This window comes from Anomaloglossus baeobatrachus, chromosome 6, assembly GCF_048569485.1.
Source record: "Anomaloglossus baeobatrachus isolate aAnoBae1 chromosome 6, aAnoBae1.hap1, whole genome shotgun sequence".
NCBI lineage: Eukaryota > Metazoa > Chordata > Amphibia > Anura > Aromobatidae > Anomaloglossus > Anomaloglossus baeobatrachus.
Window position 1 is genome coordinate 582558832 of NC_134358.1, and position 19814 is coordinate 582578645.

The 19814-nt window shown below is 57.1% G+C and overlaps 1 protein-coding gene across 1 annotated transcript in view; it reads left to right on the forward strand.

Moving 5' to 3' along the window:
- The first annotated feature begins 4234 nt into the window (after positions 1 to 4234).
- The window catches only part of ABCF2 (ATP binding cassette subfamily F member 2), a 30224-nt gene continuing 14644 nt past the window's right edge, over positions 4235 to 19814 (forward strand). Inside the window, exons 1-10 of the mRNA XM_075315942.1 lie at positions 4235 to 4409; positions 10505 to 10717; positions 11996 to 12178; positions 12466 to 12637; positions 12710 to 12805; positions 12872 to 12974; positions 13129 to 13224; positions 13532 to 13651; positions 13790 to 13879; positions 13958 to 14068. Of these exons, the coding sequence (XP_075172057.1) occupies positions 4271 to 4409; positions 10505 to 10717; positions 11996 to 12178; positions 12466 to 12637; positions 12710 to 12805; positions 12872 to 12974; positions 13129 to 13224; positions 13532 to 13651; positions 13790 to 13879; positions 13958 to 14068 (1323 nt within the window). The 5' untranslated portion in view covers positions 4235 to 4270. The remainder of the gene's footprint in view (positions 4410 to 10504; positions 10718 to 11995; positions 12179 to 12465; positions 12638 to 12709; positions 12806 to 12871; positions 12975 to 13128; positions 13225 to 13531; positions 13652 to 13789; positions 13880 to 13957; positions 14069 to 19814) is intronic.

Sequence of the window (19814 nt, forward strand, 5' to 3'; positions counted from 1 at the left end):
GGGGAGAGGAGAGTGAGAGACTGGAGAGGCCGGGGAGAGGAGAGAGAGAGAGAGACTGGAGAGGCCGGGGGAGAGGAGAGAGACTGGAGAGGCCGGGGGAGAGGAGAGAGACTGGAGAGGCCGGGGGAGAGGAGAGAGAGAGAGAGAGAGACAGGAGAGGCCAGAGGAGAGGAGAAGCCGGGGGAGAGGAGAGAGAGAGAGAGAGAGAGAGAGACAGGAGAGGCCAGGGGAGAGGAGAGAGAGAGACAGGAGAGGCCAGAGGAGAGGAGAAGCCGGGGGAGAGGAGAGAGAGAGAGAGAGACAGGAGAGGCCAGGGGAGAGAAGAGTGAGAGAGAGACAGGAGAGGCCAGGGGAGAGGGGAGAGAGAGAGAGAGAGAGGCCAGGGGAGAGGAGAGAGAGAGACAGGAGAGGCCGGGGGAGAGGAGAGAGATTGGAGAGGCCAGGGGAGAGGAGAGAGAGAGAGAGAGAGACTGGAGAGGCCGGGGGAGAGGAGAGAGAGAGAGACTGGAGAGGCCGGGGGAGAGGAGAGAGACTGGAGAGGCCGGGTGAGAGGAGAGAGACTGGAGAGGCCGGGGGAGAGGAGAGAGACAGACAGACAGACAGGAGAGGCCAGTGGAGAGGAGAGAGAGAGAGAGACAGGAGAGGCCAGTGGAGAGGAGAGAGAGAGAGACAGGAGAGGCCAGGGGAGATGAGAGAGAGAGACAGGAGAGGCCAGGGGAGATGAGAGAGAGAGAGACAGGAGAGGCCAGGGGAGAGGAGAGAGAGAGACAGGAGAGGCCAGGGGAGAGGAGAGAGAGAGACAGGAGAGGCCAGGGGAGAGGAGAGAGAGAGACAGGAGAGGCCAGGGGAGAGGAGAGAGAGAGACAGGAGAGGCCAGGGGAGAGGAGATGCCGGGGGAGAGGAGAGAGAGAGAGACAGGAGAGGCCAGGGGAGAGGAGAGAGAGAGAGAGACAGGAGAGGCCAGGGGAGAGGAGAGAGAGAGAGACAGGAGAGGCCAGGGGAGAGGAGAGAGAGAGAGACAGGAGAGGCCAGGGGAGAGGAGAGAGAGACAGGAGAAGCCAGGGGAGAGGAGAGAGACTGGAGAGGCCGGGGGAGAGAAGAGAGAGAGAGACAGGGACAGGAGAGGCCAGGGGAGAGGAGAGAGAGAGACAGGAGAGGCCAGGGGAGAGGAGAGAGAGACAGGAGAGGCCGGGGGAGAGGAGAGAGAGACGGGAGAGGCCAGGGGAGAGGAGAGAGAGAGAGGCCGGGGGAGAGGAGAGAGAGAGACAGGAGAGGCCGGGGGAGAGGAGAGAGAGAGAGAGACAGGAGAAGCCGGGGGAGTGGAGAGAGAGAGAGAGAGACAGAAGAGGCCGGGGGAGAGGAGAGAGAGAGAGAGAGAGACAGGAGAGGCCGGGGGAGAGGTGAGAGAGAGTGAGAGAGAGAGACAGGAGAAGCCGGGGGAGAGGAGAGAGAGAGAGACAGGAGAAGCCGGGGGAGTGGAGAGAGAGAGAGAGAGACAGGAGAGGCCGGGGGAGAGGAGAGAGAGAGTGAGAGAGAGACAGGAGAAGCCGGGGGAGAGGAGAGAGAGAGACTGGAGAGGCCGGGGGAGAGGAGAGAGAGAGAGACTGGAGAGGCCGGGGGAGAGGAGAGAGAGAGACTGGAGAGGCCGGGGGAGAGGAGAGAGAGAGACTAGAGAGGCCAGGGGAGAGGAGAGAGAGAGAGACAGGAGAAGCCGGAGGAGAGAGAGAGAGAGAGACAGGAGAGGCCAGAGGAGAGGAGAAGCCGGGGGAGAGGAGAGAGAGAGACATGAGAGGCCAGGGGAGAGAAGAGTGAGAGAGAGACAGGAGAGGCCGGGGGAGAGAGAGAGAGAGACAGGAGATGGCTGGGGGAGAGGAGAGAGAGAGAGAGAGAGACAGGAGAGGCCAGGGGAGAGGCCAGAGGAGAGGAGAAGCCGGGGGAGTGGAGAGAGAGAGAGAGAGAGAGACAGGAGAGGCCGGGGGAGAGGAGAGAGAGAGAGTGAGAGAGACAGGAGAAGCCGGGGAGTGGAGAGAGAGAGAGACAGGAGAGACCGGGGGAGTGGAGAGAGAGAGAGACAGGAGAGGCTGGGGGAGAGGAGAGAGAGAGACAGGAGAAGCCGGGGGAGAGGAGAGAGAGAGAGAGAGACAGGAGAGGCCAAAGGAGAGGAGAAGCCGGGGGAGAGGAGAGAGAGAGAGAGAGAGACAGGAGAGGCCGGGGGAGAGGAGAGAGAGAGAGACAGGAGAGGCCGGGGGAGAGGAGAGAGAGAGAGAGACAGGAGAGGCCGGGGGAGAGGAGAGAGAGAGAGAGACAGGAGAGGCCGGGGGAGAGGAGAGAGAGAGAGAGACAGGAGAGGCCAGGGGAGAGGAGAGAGAGAGAGAGACAGGAGAGGCCAGGGGAGAGGAGAGAGAGAGACAGGAGAGGCCGGGGGAGAGAGAGAGACAGGAGAGGCCAGGGGAGAGGAGAGAGAGAGACAGGAGAGGCCAGGGAGAGGAGAGAGAGAGACAGGAGAGGCCAGGGGAGAGGAGAGAGAGAGACAGGAGAGGCCGGGGGAGAGGAGAGAGAGAGAGAAGAGACAGGAGAGGCCGGGGGAGAGGAGAGAGAGAGACAGGAGAGGCCGGGGGAGAGGAGAGAGAGAGAGACAGAGACAGGAGAGGCCGGGGGAGAGGAGAGAGAGAGAAGAGAGGCCGGGGGAGAGGAGAGAGAGAGAGACTGGAGAGGCCGGGGGAGAGGAGAGAGAGAGACAGGAGAGGCCGGGGGACAGGAGAGAGAGAGACAGTAGAGGCCAGAGGAGAGGAGAAGCCGGGGGAGAGGAAAGAGAGAGAGGGAGAGACAGGAGAAGCCGGGGGAGAGGAGAGAGAGACAGGAGAGGCCAGGGAGAGGAGAGAGACTGGAGAGGCCGGAGGAGAGAGAGAGAGACAGGGACAGGAGAGGCCAGGGGAGAGGAGAGAGAGACAGGAGAGGCCAGGGGAGAGGAGAGAGAGAGAGAGAGAGAGACAGGAGAGGCCAGGGGAGAGGAGAGAGAGAGAGAGAGACAGGAGAGGCCAGGGGAGAGGAGAGAGAGAGAGACAGGAGAGGCCAGGGGAGAGGAGAGAGAGAGAGACAGGAGAGGCCAGGGGAGAGGAGAGAGAGAGAGAGAGACAGGAGAGGCCAGGGGAGAGGAGAGAGAGAGACAGGAGAGGCTGGGGGAGAGGAGAGAGAAAGACAGGAGAGGAGAGAGAGAGAGAGACAGGAGAGGCCGGGGAGAGGAGAGAGAAAGAGACAGGAGAGGCCGGGGGAGAGGAGAGAGAAAGAGACAGGAGAGGCCAGGGGAGAAAAGAGAGAGACAGGAGAGGCCGGGGGAGAGGAGAGAGAGAGAGAGACAGGAGAGGCCGGGGGAGAGGAGAGAGAGAGAGAGACAGGAGAGGCCAGGGGAGAGGAGAGAGAGAGAGACAGGAGAGGCCAGGGGAGAGGAGAGAGAGAGAGAGACAGGAGAGGCCAGGGGAGAGGAGAGAGAGAGACAGGAGAGGCAGGGAGAGGAGAGAGAGAGACAGGAGAGGCCAGGGGAGAGGAGAGAGAGAGACAGGAGAGGCCGGGGGAGAGGAGAGAGAGAGAGACAGGAGAGGCCGGGGGAGAGGAGAGAGAGAGAGAGACAGGAGAGGCCGGGGGAGAGGAGAGAGAGAGAGAGACAGGAGAGGCCGGGGGAGAGGAGAGAGAGAGAGACAGGAGAGGCCAGGGGAGAGGAGAGAGAGAGACAGGAGAGGCCAGGGGAGAGGAGAGAGAGAGACGGGAGAGGCCAGGGGAGAGGAGAGAGACTGGAGAGGCCGGGGGAGAGGAGAGAGAGAGAGAGAGAGAGAGACTGGAGAGGCCAGGGAGAGGAGAGAGACAGGAGAGGCCGGGGGAGTGGAGAGAGAGACAGGAGAAGCCGGGGGAGAGGAGAGAGAGAGAGAGAGAGAGAGAGAGAGACAGGAGAGGCTGGGGGAGTGGAGAGAGAGACAGGAGAGGCCGGGGGAGAGGAGAGAGAGAGAGACAGGAGAGGCTGGGGGAGAGGAGGGGGAGAGAGACAGGAGAGGCCGGGGGAGAGGAGAGAGAGAGAGACAGGAGAGGCTGGGGGAGAGGAGGGGGAGAGAGACAGGAGAGGCCGGGGGAGAGGAGAGAGGGAGGGCAATTTGCTGCGGTGGGTGTGTATCTTTCTGTGGTGGTCCTGGTGGACACTTGTTGTTCCCTGTGATTTATCCTCCATGGTGTCTCCCCCAGGCTTCCCGGATCGTGTGACCCCCCCCCCAGATCTGCTGACATGCCTTCTGACCTGGCTAAGAAAAAGGCTGCCAAGAAAAAGGAGGCCGCTAAGGCCCGGCAGAGGCCGAAGAAAGACAATGGAGATGTGGGTCTCGATGAGGTCGAGCAAGAGCCAGTGAATGGCAGCACCGCCCCTGGTCAGTCCCTTCACAGCAGCACAGAGGATGTCAGGAGGAGAGGATGGGGCTGTGTAATGTCAGGGTGAATGTGGCATAGTACAGGAGCAGCACAGCAGCGCAGAGGATGTCAGGAGGAGAGGATGGGGCTGTGTAATGTCAGGGTGAATGTGGCATAGTACAGGAGCAGCACAGCAGCGCAGAGGATGTCAGGAGGAGAGGATGGGACTGTGTAATGTCAGGGTGAATGTGACATAGTACAGGAGCAGCACAGCAGCGCAGAGGATGTCAGGAGGAGAGGATGGAACTATAATGTCAGGGTGAATGTGACATAGTACAGGAGCAGCACAGCAGCGCAGAGGATGTCAGGAGGAGAAGATGGGGCTGTGTAATGTCAGGGTGAATGTGACATAGTCCAGGAGCAGCACAGCAGCGCAGAGGATGTCAGGAGGAGAGGATGGGGCTGTGTAATGTCAGGGTGAATGTGGCATAGTACAGGAGCAGCACAGAGGATGTCAGGAGGAGAGGATGGGGCTGTGTAATGTCAGGGTGAATGTGACATAGTACAGGAGCATCACAGCAGCGCAGAGGATGTCAGGAGGAGAGGATGGGGCTGTGTAATTTCAGGGTGAATGTGACATAGTACAGGAGCATCACAGCAGCGCAGAGGATGTCAGGAGGAGAGGATGGGGCTATGTAATTTCAGGGTGAATGTGACATAGTACAGGAGCAGCACAGAGGATGTCAGGAGGAGAGGATGGGGCTGTGTAATGTCAGGGTGAATGTGACATAGTACAGGAGCAGCACAGCAGCGCAGAGGATGTCAGGAGGAGAGGATGGGGCTGTGTAATGTCAGGGTGAATGTGACATAGTACAGGAGCAGCACAGCAGCACAGAGGATGTCAGGAGGAGAGTATGGGGCTGTGTAATGTCAGGGTGAATGTGACATAGTACAGGAGCAGCACAGCAGCGCAGAGGATGTCAGGAGGAGAGGATGGGGCTGTGTAATGTCAGGGTGAATGTGACATAGTACAGGAGCAGCACAGCAGCGCAGAGGATGTCAGGAGGAGAGGATGGGGCTGTGTAATGTCAGGGTGAATGTGACATAGTACAGGAGCAGCACAGAGGATGTCAGGAGGAGAGGATGGGGCTGTGTAATGTCAGGGTGAATGTGACATAGTACAGGAGCAGCACAGCAGCGCAGAGGATGTCAGCAGGAGAGGATGGGGCTGTGTAATGTCAGGGTGAATGTGACATAGTACAGGAGCAGCACAGAGGATGTCAGGAGGAGAGGATGGGGCTGTGTAATGTCAGGGTGAATGTGACATAGTACAGGAGCAGCACAGAGGATGTCAGGAGGAGAGGATGGGGCTGTGTAATGTCAGGGTGAATGTGGCATAGTACAGGAGCAGCACAGAGGATGTCAGGAGGAGAGGATGGGGCTGTGTAATGTCAGGGTGAATGTGACATAGTACAGGAGCATCACAGCAGCGCAGAGGATGTCAGGAGGAGAGGATGGGGCTGTGTAATGTCAGGGTGAATGTGACATAGTACAGGAGCAGCACAGAGGATGTCAGGAGGAGAGGATGGGGCTGTGTAATGTCAGGGTGAATGTGGCATAGTACAGGAGCATCACAGCAGCGCAGATGATGTCAGGAGGAGAGGATGGGGCTGTGTAATATCAGGGTGAATGTGACATAGTACAGGAGCAGCACAGCAGCGCAGAGGATGTCAGGAGGAGAGGATGGGGCTGTGTAATGTCAGGGTGAATGTGACATAGTACAGGAGCATCACAGCAGCGCAGAGCATGTCAGGAGGAGAGGATGGGGCTGTGTAATGTCAGGGTGAATGTGGCATAGTACAGGAGCAGCACAGAGGATGTCAGGAGGAGAGGATGGGGCTGTGTAATGTCAGGGTGAATGTGGCATAGTACAGGAGCAGCACAGCAGCGCAGAGGATGTCAGGAGGAGAGGATGGGGCTGTGTAATGTCAGGGTGAATGTGACATAGTACAGGAGCAGCACAGCAGCGCAGAGGATGTCAGGAGGAGAGGATGGGGCTGTGTAATGTCAGGGTGAATGTGGCATAGTACAGGAGCAGCGCAGAGGATGTCAGGAGGAGAGGATGGGACTGTGTAATGTCAGGGTGAATGTGACATAGTACAGGAGCAGCACAGCAGCGCAGAGGATGTCAGGAGGAGAGGATGGGGCTGTGTAATGTCAGGGTGAATGTGACATAGTACAGGAGCAGCACATCAGCGCAGAGGATGTCAGGAGGAGAGGATGGGACTGTGTAATGTCAGGGTGAATGTGACATAGTACAGGAGCAGCACAGAGGATGTCAGGAGGAGAGGATGGGACTGTGTAATGTCAGGGTGAATGTGACATAGTACAGGAGCAGCACAGCAGCGCAGAGGATGTCAGGAGGAGAGGATGGGGCTGTGTAATGTCAGGGTGAATGTGACATAGTACAGGAGCAGCACAGAGGATGTCAGGAGGAGAGGATGGGACTGTGTAATGTCAGGGTGAATGTGACATAGTACAGGAGCAGCACAGCAGCGCAGAGGATGTCAGGAGGAGAGGATGGGGCTGTGTAATGTCAGGGTGAATGTGACATAGTACAGGAGCAGCGCAGAGGATGTCAGGAGGAGAGGATGGGGCTGTGTAATGTCAGGGTGAATGTGGCATAGTACAGGAGCAGCACAGAGGATGTCAGGAGGAGAGGATGGGGCTGTGTAATGTCAGGGTGAATGTGACATAGTACAGGAGCAGCACAGAGGATGTCAGGAGGAGAGGATGGGGCTGTGTAATGTCAGGGTGAATGTGACATAGTACAGGAGCAGCACAGCAGCACAGAGGATGTCAGGAGGAGAGGATGGGGCTGTGTAATGTCAGGGTGAATGTGACATAGTACAGGAGCAGCACAGCAGCGCAGAGGATGTCAGGAGGAGAGGATGGGGCTGTGTAATGTCAGGGTGAATGTGACATAGTACAGGAGCAGCACAGCAGCGCAGAGGATGTCAGGAGGAGAGGATGGGGCTGTGTAATGTCAGGGTGAATGTGACATAGTACAGGAGCAGCACAGAGGATGTCAGGAGGAGAGGATGGGGCTGTGTAATGTCAGGGTGAATGTGGCATAGTACAGGAGCAGCGCAGAGGATGTCAGGAGGAGAGGATGGGGCTGTGTAATGTCAGGGTGAATGTGACATAGTACAGGAGCAGCACAGCAGCGCAGAGGATGTCAGGAGGAGAGGATGGGGCTGTGTAATGTCAGGGTGAATGTGACATAGTACAGGAGCAGCACAGCAGCGCAGAGTATGTCAGGAGGAGAGGATGGGGCTGTGTAGTGTCAGGGTGAATGTGACATAGTACAGGAGCAGCACAGAGGATGTCAGGAGGAGAGGATGGGGCTGTGTAATGTCAGGGTGAATGTGACATAGTACAGGAGCAGCACAGCAGCGCAGAGGATGTCAGGAGGAGAGGATGGGGCTGTGTAATGTCAGGGTGAATGTGACATAGTACAGGAGCAGCACAGAGGATGTCAGGAGGAGAGGATGGGGCTGTGTAATGTCAGGGTGAATGTGACATAGTACAGGAGCAGCACAGAGGATGTCAGGAGGAGAGGATGGGGCTGTGTAATGTCAGGGTGAATGTGACATAGTACAGGAGCAGCACAGCAGCACAGAGGATGTCAGGAGGAGAGGATGGGGCTGTGTAATGTCAGGGTGAATGTGACATAGTACAGGAGCAGCACAGCAGCACAGAGGTTGTCAGGAGGAGAGGATGGGACTGTGTAATGTCAGGGTGAATGTGACATAGTACAAGAGCAGCACAGAGGATGTCAGGAGGAGAGGATGGGGCTGTGTAATGTCAGGGTGAATGTGACATAGTACAGGAGCAGCACAGAGGATGTCAGGAGGAGAGGATGGGGCTGTGTAATGTCAGGGTGAATGTGACATAGTACAGGAGCAGCACAGCAGCGCAGAGGATGTCAGGAGGAGAGGATGGGGCTGTGTAATGTCAGGGTGAATGTGACATAGTACAGGAGCAGCACAGCAGCACAGAGGTTGTCAGGAGGAGAGGATGGGACTGTGTAATGTCAGGGTGAATGTGACATAGTACAAGAGCAGCACAGAGGATGTCAGGAGGAGAGGATGGGGCTGTGTAATGTCAGGGTGAATGTGGCATAGTACAGGAGCAGCACAGAGGATGTCAGGAGGAGAGGATGGGGCTGTGTAATGTCAGGGTGAATGTGACATAGTACAGGAGCAGCACAGAGGATGTCAGGAGGAGAGGATGGGGCTGTGTAATGTCAGGGTGAATGTGACATAGTACAGGAGCAGCACAGCAGCGCAGAGGATGTCAGGAGGAGAGGATGGGGCTGTGTAATGTCAGGGTGAATGTGACATAGTACAGGAGCAGCACAGCAGCGCAGAGGATGTCAGGAGGAGAGGATGGGGCTGTGTAATGTCAGGGTGAATGTGACATAGTACAAGAGCAGCACAGAGGATGTCAGGAGGAGAGGATGGGGCTGTGTAATGTCAGGGTGAATGTGACATAGTACAGGAGCAGCACAGAGGATGTCAGGAGGAGAGGATGGGACTGTGTAATGTCAGGGTGAATGTGACATAGTACAGGAGCAGCACAGAGGGTGTCAGGAGGAGAGGATGGGGCTGTGTAATGTCAGGGTGAATGTGACATAGTACAGGAGCAGCACAGAGGATGTCAGGAGGAGAGGATGGGGCTGTGTAATGTCAGGGTGAATGTGACATAGTACAGGAGCAGCACAGCAGCACAGAGGATGTCAGGAGGAGAGGATGGGGCTGTGTAATGTCAGGGTGAATGTGACATAGTACAGGAGCAGCACAGAGGATGTCAGGAGGAGAGGATGGGGCTGTGTAATGTCAGGGTGAATGTGACATAGTCCAGGAGCAGCACAGCAGCGCAGAGGATGTCAGGAGGAGAGGATGGGACTGTGTAATGTCAGGGTGAATGTGACATAGTACAGGAGCAGCACAGCAGCACAGAGGATGTCAGGAGGAGAGGATGGGGCTGTGTAATGTCAGGGTGAATGTGACATAGTACAGGAGCAGCACAGCAGCGCAGAGGATGTCAGGAGGAGAGGATGGGGCTGTGTAATGTCAGGGTGAATGTGACATAGTACAGGAGCAGCACAGCAGCGCAGAGGATGTCAGGAGGAGAGGATGGGGCTGTGTAATGTCAGGGTGAATGTGACCTAGTACAGGAGCAGCACAGCAGCGCAGAGGATGTCAGGAGGAGAGGATGGGGCTGTGTAATGTCAGGGTGAATGTGACATAGTACAGGAGCAGCACAGAGGATGTCAGGAGGAGAGGATGGGGCTGTGTAATGTCAGGGTGAATGTGACATAGTACAGGAGCAGCACAGCAGCACAGAGGATGTCAGGAGGAGAGGATGGGGCTGTGTAATGTCAGGGTGAATGTGACATAGTACAGGAGCATCACAGCAGCGCAGAGGATGTCAGGAGGAGAGGATGGGGCTGTGTAATGTCAGGGTGAATGTGACATAGTACAGGAGCAGCGCAGAGGATGTCAGGAGGAGAGGATGGGGCTGTGTAATGTCAGGGTGAATGTGACATAGTACAGGAGCAGCACAGAGGATGTCAGGAGGAGAGGATGGGGCTGTGTAATGTCAGGGTGAATGTGACATAGTACAGGAGCAGCACAGAGGATGTCAGGAGGAGAGGATGGGGCTGTGTAATGTCAGGGTGAATGTGACATAGTACAGGAGCAGCACAGAGGATGTCAGGGGGAGAGGATGGGGCTGTGTAATGTCAGGGTGAATGTGACATAGTACAGGAGCAGCACAGCAGCACAGAGGATGTCAGGAGGAGAGGATGGGGCTGTGTAATGTCAGGGTGAATGTGACATAGTACATGAGCAGCACAGCAGCGCAGAGGATGTCAGGAGGAGAGGATGGGGCTGTGTAATGTCAGGGTGAATGTGACATAGTACAGGAGCAGCACAGAGGATGTCAGGAGGAGAGGATGGGGCTGTGTAATGTCAGGGTGAATGTGACATAGTACAGGAGCAGCACAGCAGCGCAGAGGATGTCAGGCTCTTCCTTTCTCTCTCTCTAGATGTGGATGAAGTCACCCGCCAGGTGGAGGAGTTTGAGCTGCGGAAGGCGGATGCGCGGGCGGTGACCGGGGTTTTGGCTTCGCACCCGAACAGCACGGATGTTCACATTATAAATATGTCACTGACGTTCCATGGACAGGAGCTGCTCAGTGACACCACCGTAGAGCTGAACTCCGGCCGCCGATACGGCCTCATCGGCCTCAACGGGACAGGTGAGCGGCATGGCCGGGCCGGTACTGTGCCGTACTGGTGTACTGGTGCTGTGCCGTACTGGTACTGTGCCGTACTGGTGTACTGGTGCTGGGCTGTGCCGGTACTGTGCCGTACTGGTGTACTGGTGCTGGGCTGTGCCGGTACTGCGCTGTACTGGTGCTGGGCTGTGCCGGTACTGTGCCGTACTAGTGTACTGCTGCTGGGCTGTGCTGTACTGGTGCTGGGCTGTGCCAGTACTGTGCCGTACTGGTGTACTGGTGCTGGGCTGTGCCGTACTGGTGCTGGGCTGTGCCGTACTGGTGCTGGGCTGTGCCGTACTGGTGCTGGGCTGTGCCGTACTGGTGCTGGGCTGTGCCGTACTGGTGCTGGGCTGTGCCGTACTGGTGCTGGGCTGTGCCGTACTGGTGCTGGGCTGTGCCGTACTGGTGTACTGGTGCTGGGCTGTGCCGTACTGGTGTACTGGTGCTGGGCTGTGCCGTACTGGTGTACTGGTGCTGGGCTGTGCCGTACTGGTGTACTGGTGCTGGGCTGTGCCGTACTGGTGTACTGGTGCTGGGCTGTGCCGTACTGGTGTACTGGTGCTGGGCTGTGCCGTACTGGTGCTGGGCTGTGCCGTACTGGTGTACTGGTGCTGGGCTGTGCCGTACTGGTGTACTGGTGCTGGGCTGTGCCGGTACTGTGCTGTACTGGTGCTGGGCTGTGCCGGTACTGTGCTGTACTGGTGCTGGGCTGTGCCGGTACTGTGCCGTACTGGTGTACTGGTGCTGGGCTGTGCCGTACTGGTGGACTGGTGCTGGGCTGTGCCGTACTGGTGGACTGGTGCTGGGCTGTGCCGTACTGGTGGACTGGTGCTGGGCTGTGCCGTACTGGTGGACTGGTGCTGGGCTGTGCCGTACTGGTGGACTGGTGCTGGGCTGTGCCGTACTGGTGGACTGGTGCTGGGCTGTGCCGTACTGGTGGACTGGTGCTGGGCTGTGCCGTACTGGTGGACTGGTGCTGGGCTGTGCCGTACTGGTGTACTGGTGCTGGGCTGTGTCGTACTGGTGGACTGGTGCTGGGCTGTGCCGTACTGGTGCTGGGCTGTGCCGGGCCGGTGCTCTCCCTTGAAGACTGCTATTATCACCATGGGAATGCAGGGACCCCCGTATCTCCGGCATCGGGGGGGCTCCATCCATCCTCCACTTGTATTGGTGCCTGATACCAGCGATGGCCCCAGATATCGCTCCCATCGTCTCTGCGTCTTCTAGTCCTTATTTCCGCTGCAATCCTTCTCTCAGGGAAGTCGATGCTTCTGTCTGCGGTGGGGAATCGCGAGGTGCCGATCCCAGAGCACATCGACATCTACCACCTTACCCGAGAGATGCCCCCCAGTGAGAAGACCGCGCTGCAGTGTGTGATGGAGGTAGACCAGGAGCGCACCATGCTGGAGAAGGAGGCCGAGCGGCTGGCACATGAGGATGGTGAGATCGCCACTACCTGGCCCCCCATCCCCTGTGCCTGGCTCTCCTCCGTTCCTGTTACCCCATTCCATCTGCCCTGCCCCCTTCGTTCCTCCTCCCCTGTTCGCAATTCCCTGCCCCTCCGTCCCCCGTTCCCTCCCCCCTCCGACCCTCGTCCCCCATTCGTCCTGTCCCCCCCCCCGTCGTTCCCCTCCCACCATTCCCCGCCCCTCCTCCTTCCCCGTTCCGCCCCCCCCCCTCCCCTCCCCCTCCGTTCCCACTCCCTGACCTCTCCTCTCTCTTGGTAGCTGAGTGTGAGAAGCTTCTGGAGCTGTACGAGCGTCTGGAGGAGCTTGATGCGGCCAAGGCTGAGGTGCGGGCATCCCGGATCCTGCACGGGCTCGGCTTCACCCCCGCTATGCAGCGCAAGAAGCTGAAGGACTTCAGTGGAGGTTGGAGGATGCGTGTGGCCCTGGCCAGGTAAGGTCCCACCGTGGGGAGGGGTGGCAACGGTCACACCAAAGCCCCCCGCTGACTATTCTGTCTCCACAGAGCCCTCTTCATCCGCCCCTTTATGTTACTGCTGGATGAGCCGACCAATCACCTGGACCTGGAGGCGTGTGTGTGGCTGGAGGAGGAGCTAAAGTCGTGAGTATCCGCGGTCAGGGTCGGCGGCCTTCGTATTTTCCCCGCTCACATCTGTGCTCTCTGCAGGTTCCGCAGGATCCTCGTCCTTGTGTCGCACTCTCAGGATTTCCTGAACGGCGTCTGCACCAACATCATCCACCTGCACAACCGCAAGCTGAAGTACTACACAGTGAGTGCGCTCCGCTCTGCGAGCTGCGCCCTGCCCGGCGCTCTGCGAGCTGCGCCCTGCCCGGCGCTCTGCGAGCTGCGCCCTGCCCGGCGCTCTGCGAGCTGCGCCCTGCTCTATATGAGCTCCTCCCTCTCATCTGTCTCCATCTTTTCAGGGGAATTACGATCAGTACGTCAAGACGCGGCTGGAGCTGGAGGAAAATCAAATGAAGAGGTTCAATTGGGAGCAGGATCAGATAGCGCACATGAAAGTGAGTGTGAGGGGTAGTCGGCCTGTGCCCGGAGGGGGGTCGAGTCGTCCCAGAAGAAGGCGGAATCTTTGAAGGGAAGGGGAGGGGCCTAGAAGAAGGGGCCTGTGGCCAGGATTGGGGAGGGGCCTGTGGCCAGAATTGGGGAGGGGCCAGGGCCCAGAAGGAGGGGCCTGTGGCCAGAGAGAAGGGGGGGCTTATGCCTGGAATTCATGGATAAGTGGGGGTCTGGGGCAGGGATCCCATGGAACGGATGGGGGGGCTATGTGACCTCCCAGCTGTAAATATTGATCCTTCTTCCCTTGTGCAGAATTACATTGCTCGCTTTGGACACGGCAGCGCTAAGTTGGCTCGTCAGGCGCAGAGTAAAGAGAAGACGCTACAGAAGATGATGTCGTCAGGATTGACGGAACGCGTGGTCACTGACAAGGTAGGATGGAGACCCTTCTCACCTCTGCTCCCCCGCCTCTCTCCTCTGCTCCCCCTTTCGCCTCTCGCGCCTCTACCCTGTGGGTGCTGAGGCCAGATCAGCCCTCACAAGCGTCTTCATGTGGCTGTTGTATTTCAGACGCTGTCGTTCTACTTCCCGTCTTGTGGAAAGATCCCTCCCCCGGTGATCATGGTGCAGAACGTCAGCTTCCGCTACACAGCGGACGGGGTAAGGACCAGACATGACAGCGCAGCTCCACCAGGAGGCGCCATGTGTAACCACAGTCTCTCTTTCTCCAACATTCAGCCTCTCATCTACAAGAACCTCGAGTTTGGAATAGACCTGGACACCAGAGTGGCCCTTGTGGGGCCCAACGGAGCTGGGAAATCCACCTTATTAAAGCTGCTGACGGGAGAGGTGAGGCGTGGGCCTGTCCTGTCTTCCCTGGCGTGGGCCTGCCCTCCCTGCCCTGCTGCCCTGCCCTCCCTGGCGTGGGCCTGCCCTGCTGCCCTGCCCTCCCTGGCGTGGGCCTGCCCTGCTGCCCTGCCCTCCCTGACGTGGGTTTGCCCTGCTGTCCTGCCCTCCCTGGCGTGGGTTTGCCCTGCTGTCCTGCCCTCCCTGGCGTCGGCCTGCCCTGCCCTGCTGTCCTGCCCTCCCTGGCGTGGGCCTGCCCTGCTGTCCTGCCCTCCCTGGCGTGGGCCTGCCCTCCCTGCCCTGCTGTGCTGTCCTGCCCTCCCTGGCGTGGGCCTGCCCTCCCTGGCGTGGGCCTGCCCTCCCTCCCTGCCCTGCTGTGCTGTCCTGCTCTCCCTGGCGTGGGCCTGCCCTCCCTTGCCCTGCCCTCCCTGGCGTGGGCCTGCCCTCCCTTGCCCTGCTGTCCTGCCCTCCCTGGCGTGGGCCTGCCCTCCCTTGCCCTGCTGTCCTGCCCTCCCTGGCGTGGGTTTGCCCTGCTGTCCTGCCCTCCCTGGCGTCGGCCTGCTCTGCCCTGCTCTGCTGTCCTGCCCTGTTGTCCTGCCCTCCCTGGCGTGGGCCTGCCCTGCCCTGCTGTCCTGCCCTCCCTGGCGTGGGCCTGCCCTGCTGTCCTGCCCTCCCTGGCGTGGGCCTGCCCTGTCTTGCCATGCCCGGCATGTGCTCTGCACTTCATCTTCACAGATTTCCTCCTATACTATATGTTGGGGTGCAGCCGGGAAGATCCCGCACATGTTCCACCGCTGCCTCCAACTGTCAGGACAGACCATTGATGGTTTCGCTTTTCCAATGCACGTATAGTACCATAGTTTTCGGATTATAAGACGCACTTTTCCTCACATAAATTTGGGAGGAAAATGAGGGGTGCGGCTTAAACTCTGAATATAACTTATCTGGAGGTGGAGAATTGGCATGGGACTCTCTGTGCGGGCGGCCGGCTGGCTGTCACTGTGGGCGGGCGGCCGGCTGGCTGTCACTGTGGGCGGGCGGCCGGCTGGCTGTCACTGTGGGCGGGCGGCCGGCTGGCTGTCACTGTGGGCGGGCGGCCGGCTGGCTGTCACTGTGGGCGGGCGGCCGGCTGGCTGTCACTGTGGGCGGGCGGCCGGCTGGCTGTCACTGTGGGCGGGCGGCCGGCTGGCTGTCACTGTGGGCGGGCGGCCGGCTGGCTGTCACTGTGGGCGGGCGGCCGGCTGGCTGTCACTGTGGGCGGGCGGCCTGCTGGCTGTCACTGTGGGCGGGCGGCCTGCTGGCTGTCACTGTGGGCGGGCGGCCTGCTGGCTGTCACTGTGGGCGGGCGGCCGGCTGGCTGTGCAGACTGCGGTGGCTGTGCTGGCAGTGGAAGATGCGGTGGCTGTGCGGCGGGTGTCCCAGATGGGCTTCAAATGATGGCGCCTGAAGTCAGCGCATGCGTTGATGGAGCTCTTGGATGAGAGCTCCATCTGCGCACACGCCGCTCCGGGCACCATTTCTTTGAAGCCCGGACCGTCGACAGAGCATCTGGGACACGTGCCGCACCAGCCTGCTCCACCACACAACCACCGCAGCTTCCCTTGCCAGCACAGACCCGCCGCCACTACCAACACAGACCCACCGCTGCTGCCAGCACACTGCCTCCTGTGACCCCACTCCACCACCGCTGCCGCCCCCCTCCAGTAAACCAACACCGGAGTATAAGACGGACCCTATTTTTTTTTTTTTTTCTTTATGTCTAAATTTGGGGTGCGTCTTATAATACCAAAAATACTATGTGTATCTATACACCTAACTCCAATGCATGGACTATAAAGTCGTGCTGAAAAGTTTACACACCGCAGCAGATTTTTTTGCTTTCTTGATTTTTTTCTCAGAGAATATGAATGATAACACGCAATCTTTTTTTTCCCCACTCATGGTTAGTGGTCGGGTGAAGCCTTTTATTGTCAAACTACATCATAATGACAACTAAAACCATCCTAATGACCCTGATGAGAAGTTCACATCCCCCAGTTCTTAATCCTGTTTATTGCCCCCCCTCTAACAGCAAAGGCAGCCTGAAGTCTTTTGTGGTGGTTGTGGATGATGCTCTTTATTTTCTCAGATGGTAAAGCTGCCCATTCTTCTTGGTCAAATGGTGAAGCTGCCCATTCTTCTTGGTCAGATGGTGAAGCTGCCCATTCTTCTTGGTCAGATGGTGAAGCTGCCCATTCTTCTTGGTCAGATGGTGAAGCTGCCCATTCTTCTTGGCTCCTCCAGTTCCTGTAAACTCCTGGGGTTTCTTTCATGAACTGCAGTTTGCTTGAGTTGTCCCCAGAGTGGCTCAATAATATTGAGGGCAGGAGACTGAGATGGCCACTCCAAAACCTTCACTTTGTTCTGGTGTAGCCAATGACAGGTCGACTTGGCCTTGTGTTTTGGATCGTTGTCATGTTGGAACATTCAAGTACGTCCATGCGCAGCTTCCGGGCTGATGAGTGTAAGTTTCTCTCCAGTATTTGCTGATAATGTGCTGCATTCATCTTTCCTTCTGACCAAGTTTCCTGTGCCTTTTGTAGCTCATATATCCCCACATCATCAGTGATCCACCGCCGTGCTTTATAGTAGGAATGGTGTTGACACCTCTCCAAATATAATGTTTATGGCCTAAAAGTTTGAATTTGGTCTCATCACTCCAAATTGCCTTGTTCCAGTAGTTTGGGGGCTTGTCTCTGGGCTGTTTGGGGGCTTGTCTGTGTGCAGTTTGGAGGCTCGTCTCTGGGCTGTTTGGGGGCTCGTCTCTGGGCTGTTTGGGGGCTCGTCTCTGGGCTGTTTGGGGGCTCGTCTCTGGGCTGTTTGGGGGCTCGTCTCTGGGCTGTTTGGGGGCTCGCCTCTGGGCTGTTTGGGGGCTCGCCTCTGGGCTGTTTGGGGGCTCGCCTCTGGGCTGTTTGGGGGCTCGCCTCTGGGCTGTTTGGGGGCTCGCCTCTGGGCTGTTTGGGGGCTCGCCTCTGGGCTGTTTGGGGGCTCGCCTCTGCGCTGTTTGGGGGCTCGCCTCTGGGCTGTTTGGGGGCTTGCCTCTGGGCTGTTTGGGGGCTCGTCTCTGGGCTGTTTGGGGGCTCGTCTCTGGGCTGTTTGGGGGCTCGTCTCTGGGCTGTTTGGGGGCTCGTCTCTGGGCTGTTTGGGGGCTCGTCTCTGGGCTGTTTGGGGGCTCGTCTCTGGGCTGTTTGGGGGCTCGTCTCTGGGCTGTTTGGGTCTCGTCTCTGGTTTTTTGGCGTATTGTAGGCGAGATACTTTGGCATTTGCGCAGTAATGGCTTTCTTCTGGCGACTCGATCGTGCAGCCCATTTTCTTCACATCCCTCCTTATTGTGCATCTTGAAGCAGGCGCACCGCTAGTGTTCAGTGAGTCCTGGATTTCAGCTGATGTTATTTGTGGGTTTTCTTTGCGTCCTGAACAATTTTCCTGGCAGTTGTGGCTGACATTTTTGTTGGTCTAGCTGATCATGGTTTGGTTTTTACAGATCCCCTGATTTTCCATTTGTTAACCACATTCTGAACACTGCTGACTGGCATTATCAATTCCTTGGATATCTTTTTGTATCCCTTTCCTGTTTTATACAGTTCAACTATCTTTTCCCATGGCTCCGTTGGCAATTGTTTTGCTTTCCCCATGACTCACAATCCAGAAGTGTCAGTGGCTGGAGGAAAGATGCCAGAGTCTGTCTGGACCCCAGAAATCACTCAGCTTTTATGCGCTCACTGATTACAAGCAGACAGGGCGCAGGCGAGGATGTCACCTTTATTCGCCATTCACACCGATGTGTCACCTTCTGTGCATGTTATCAGCCAAAATCACCGGGGTGTGAGAACTTTTCATCAGGATGTTTTTGGTTGTCATCATGATTTATAAAGAGAAAACACAGTAGTGACAATAAATGGCTCCACCCGACACTGACCATGAGCGGGAAAAAGATCGTGTGTTATCATTCACATTCTCTGAAAAAAGGCCAAGAAAGCAAAAAAAACTTTTGAGCACACACACACACACACACACACACACACACACACACACACACACACACACACACACACACACATATATATATATATGCATACACACACACACACACACACACATATATACATGCATACACACACACACACACATATATACATGCATACACACACATACACTAAGAAACCACTGCACAATGTTTATATTTTGGAGTACAATGTAAATTGTTCTTTTATTCTATAAACTACTGACAACGTCTCCGAATTTCCAAGCAAAAAAATGTTGTATTTTCTAAAAATGAGAAATGGTGAAAATAACAGCACAATGCACAGCGCTTTCACCTCAAATAATGCAAAGAAAACAAGTCCTCATCATTTACACACAATATAATAATGTTTTATCTCCGGAAGATTCAGAAATCAATATTGGAATAATCAGGATTTGTAATCCCAGCTTTCCTGCGTCTTAGCCGCTTTCCACCAGGTGTTGGGCAAAGCTGAAAATTAGACTCATCAGAGATTACCTTACTCTAGAAATTGGGCAGATTAAACATTGTGAAGGACTTATGAATCCAGCCGCATACAAGGTTATCCTGGAAAAACAGCTGCTTCCTTCTGCTCAGGCAATGTTCCCCAACTCTGAGGACTGTGTTTTCCAGCAGGACAATGCACTATGCCACACAGCTAGGTCAATATATCTGTGGATGAAGGACACCACATCAAAACCCTGTCATGGCCAGCCCAATCTCCAGACCTGAACCCCATTGAAAACCTCTGGAATGTAATCAAGAGGAAGATGGATAGTCACAAGCCATCAAACAAAGAAGAACTGCTTACATTTCTTTGTCGCTCCATTGGGAGACCCAGACAATTGGGTGTATAGCTATGCCTCCGGAGGCCACACAAAGTATTACACTAAAAGTGTAAAGCCCCTCCCCTTCTGCCTATACACCCCCCGTGCTCACGGGCTCCTCAGTTTTTATGCTTTGTGCGAAGGAGGCAGACATCCACGCATAGCTCCACAGCTTGGTCAGCAGCAGCTGCTGACCAGGTCGGATGGAAGAAAAGAGGGCCCATAACAGGGCCCCCAGCATGCTCCCTTCTCACCCCACTTTGTCGGCGGTGTTGTTAAGGTTGAGGTACCCATTGCGGGTACACAGGCAGGAGCCACATGCTGTTTTCCTTCCCCATCCCTTAATGGGCTCTGGGTGAAGTGGGATCCGGAACGGTCTCTAGGCACTGGGACCGTGCTCCCTCTGCAGGCCCTGGGAATCTGCAGGATAGGAGCTGGGTATCGTCAGGGACAAGGCCCTGCTACTATGAGGTACTCTGTGTCCCCGTGGGGACCGCGCATGGAGCGCTGGTGCCATACACATTACAGCACTGCTGGGTGTGTTAGTGCGCCGGACATGGAGCGCTTGTGCCAGACACTTTCCAGCACGGCTGGGTGTGTTAGTGCGCCGGACATGGAGCGCTTGTGCCAGACACTTTCCAGCACTGCTGGAGGTGTTAGTGCGCCGGGGAACTACCGCGCGGCCGCGCTTATTGCCGGCCGCGCTTATAACTTTAGTCCCCGGCTTCTGCGGCCTAGTGTCGTTTATTCCCGCCCACAGGCCTGCCAGTCAGGGAAGGGGCGGGACGCTGCACGGATCGTCAGCGGAGGGCTGGAGCATACATTAGTATCCTCCTCCCTCCTCACTCAGTACAGTGGGGCACTGGATTCCCGCACTTTT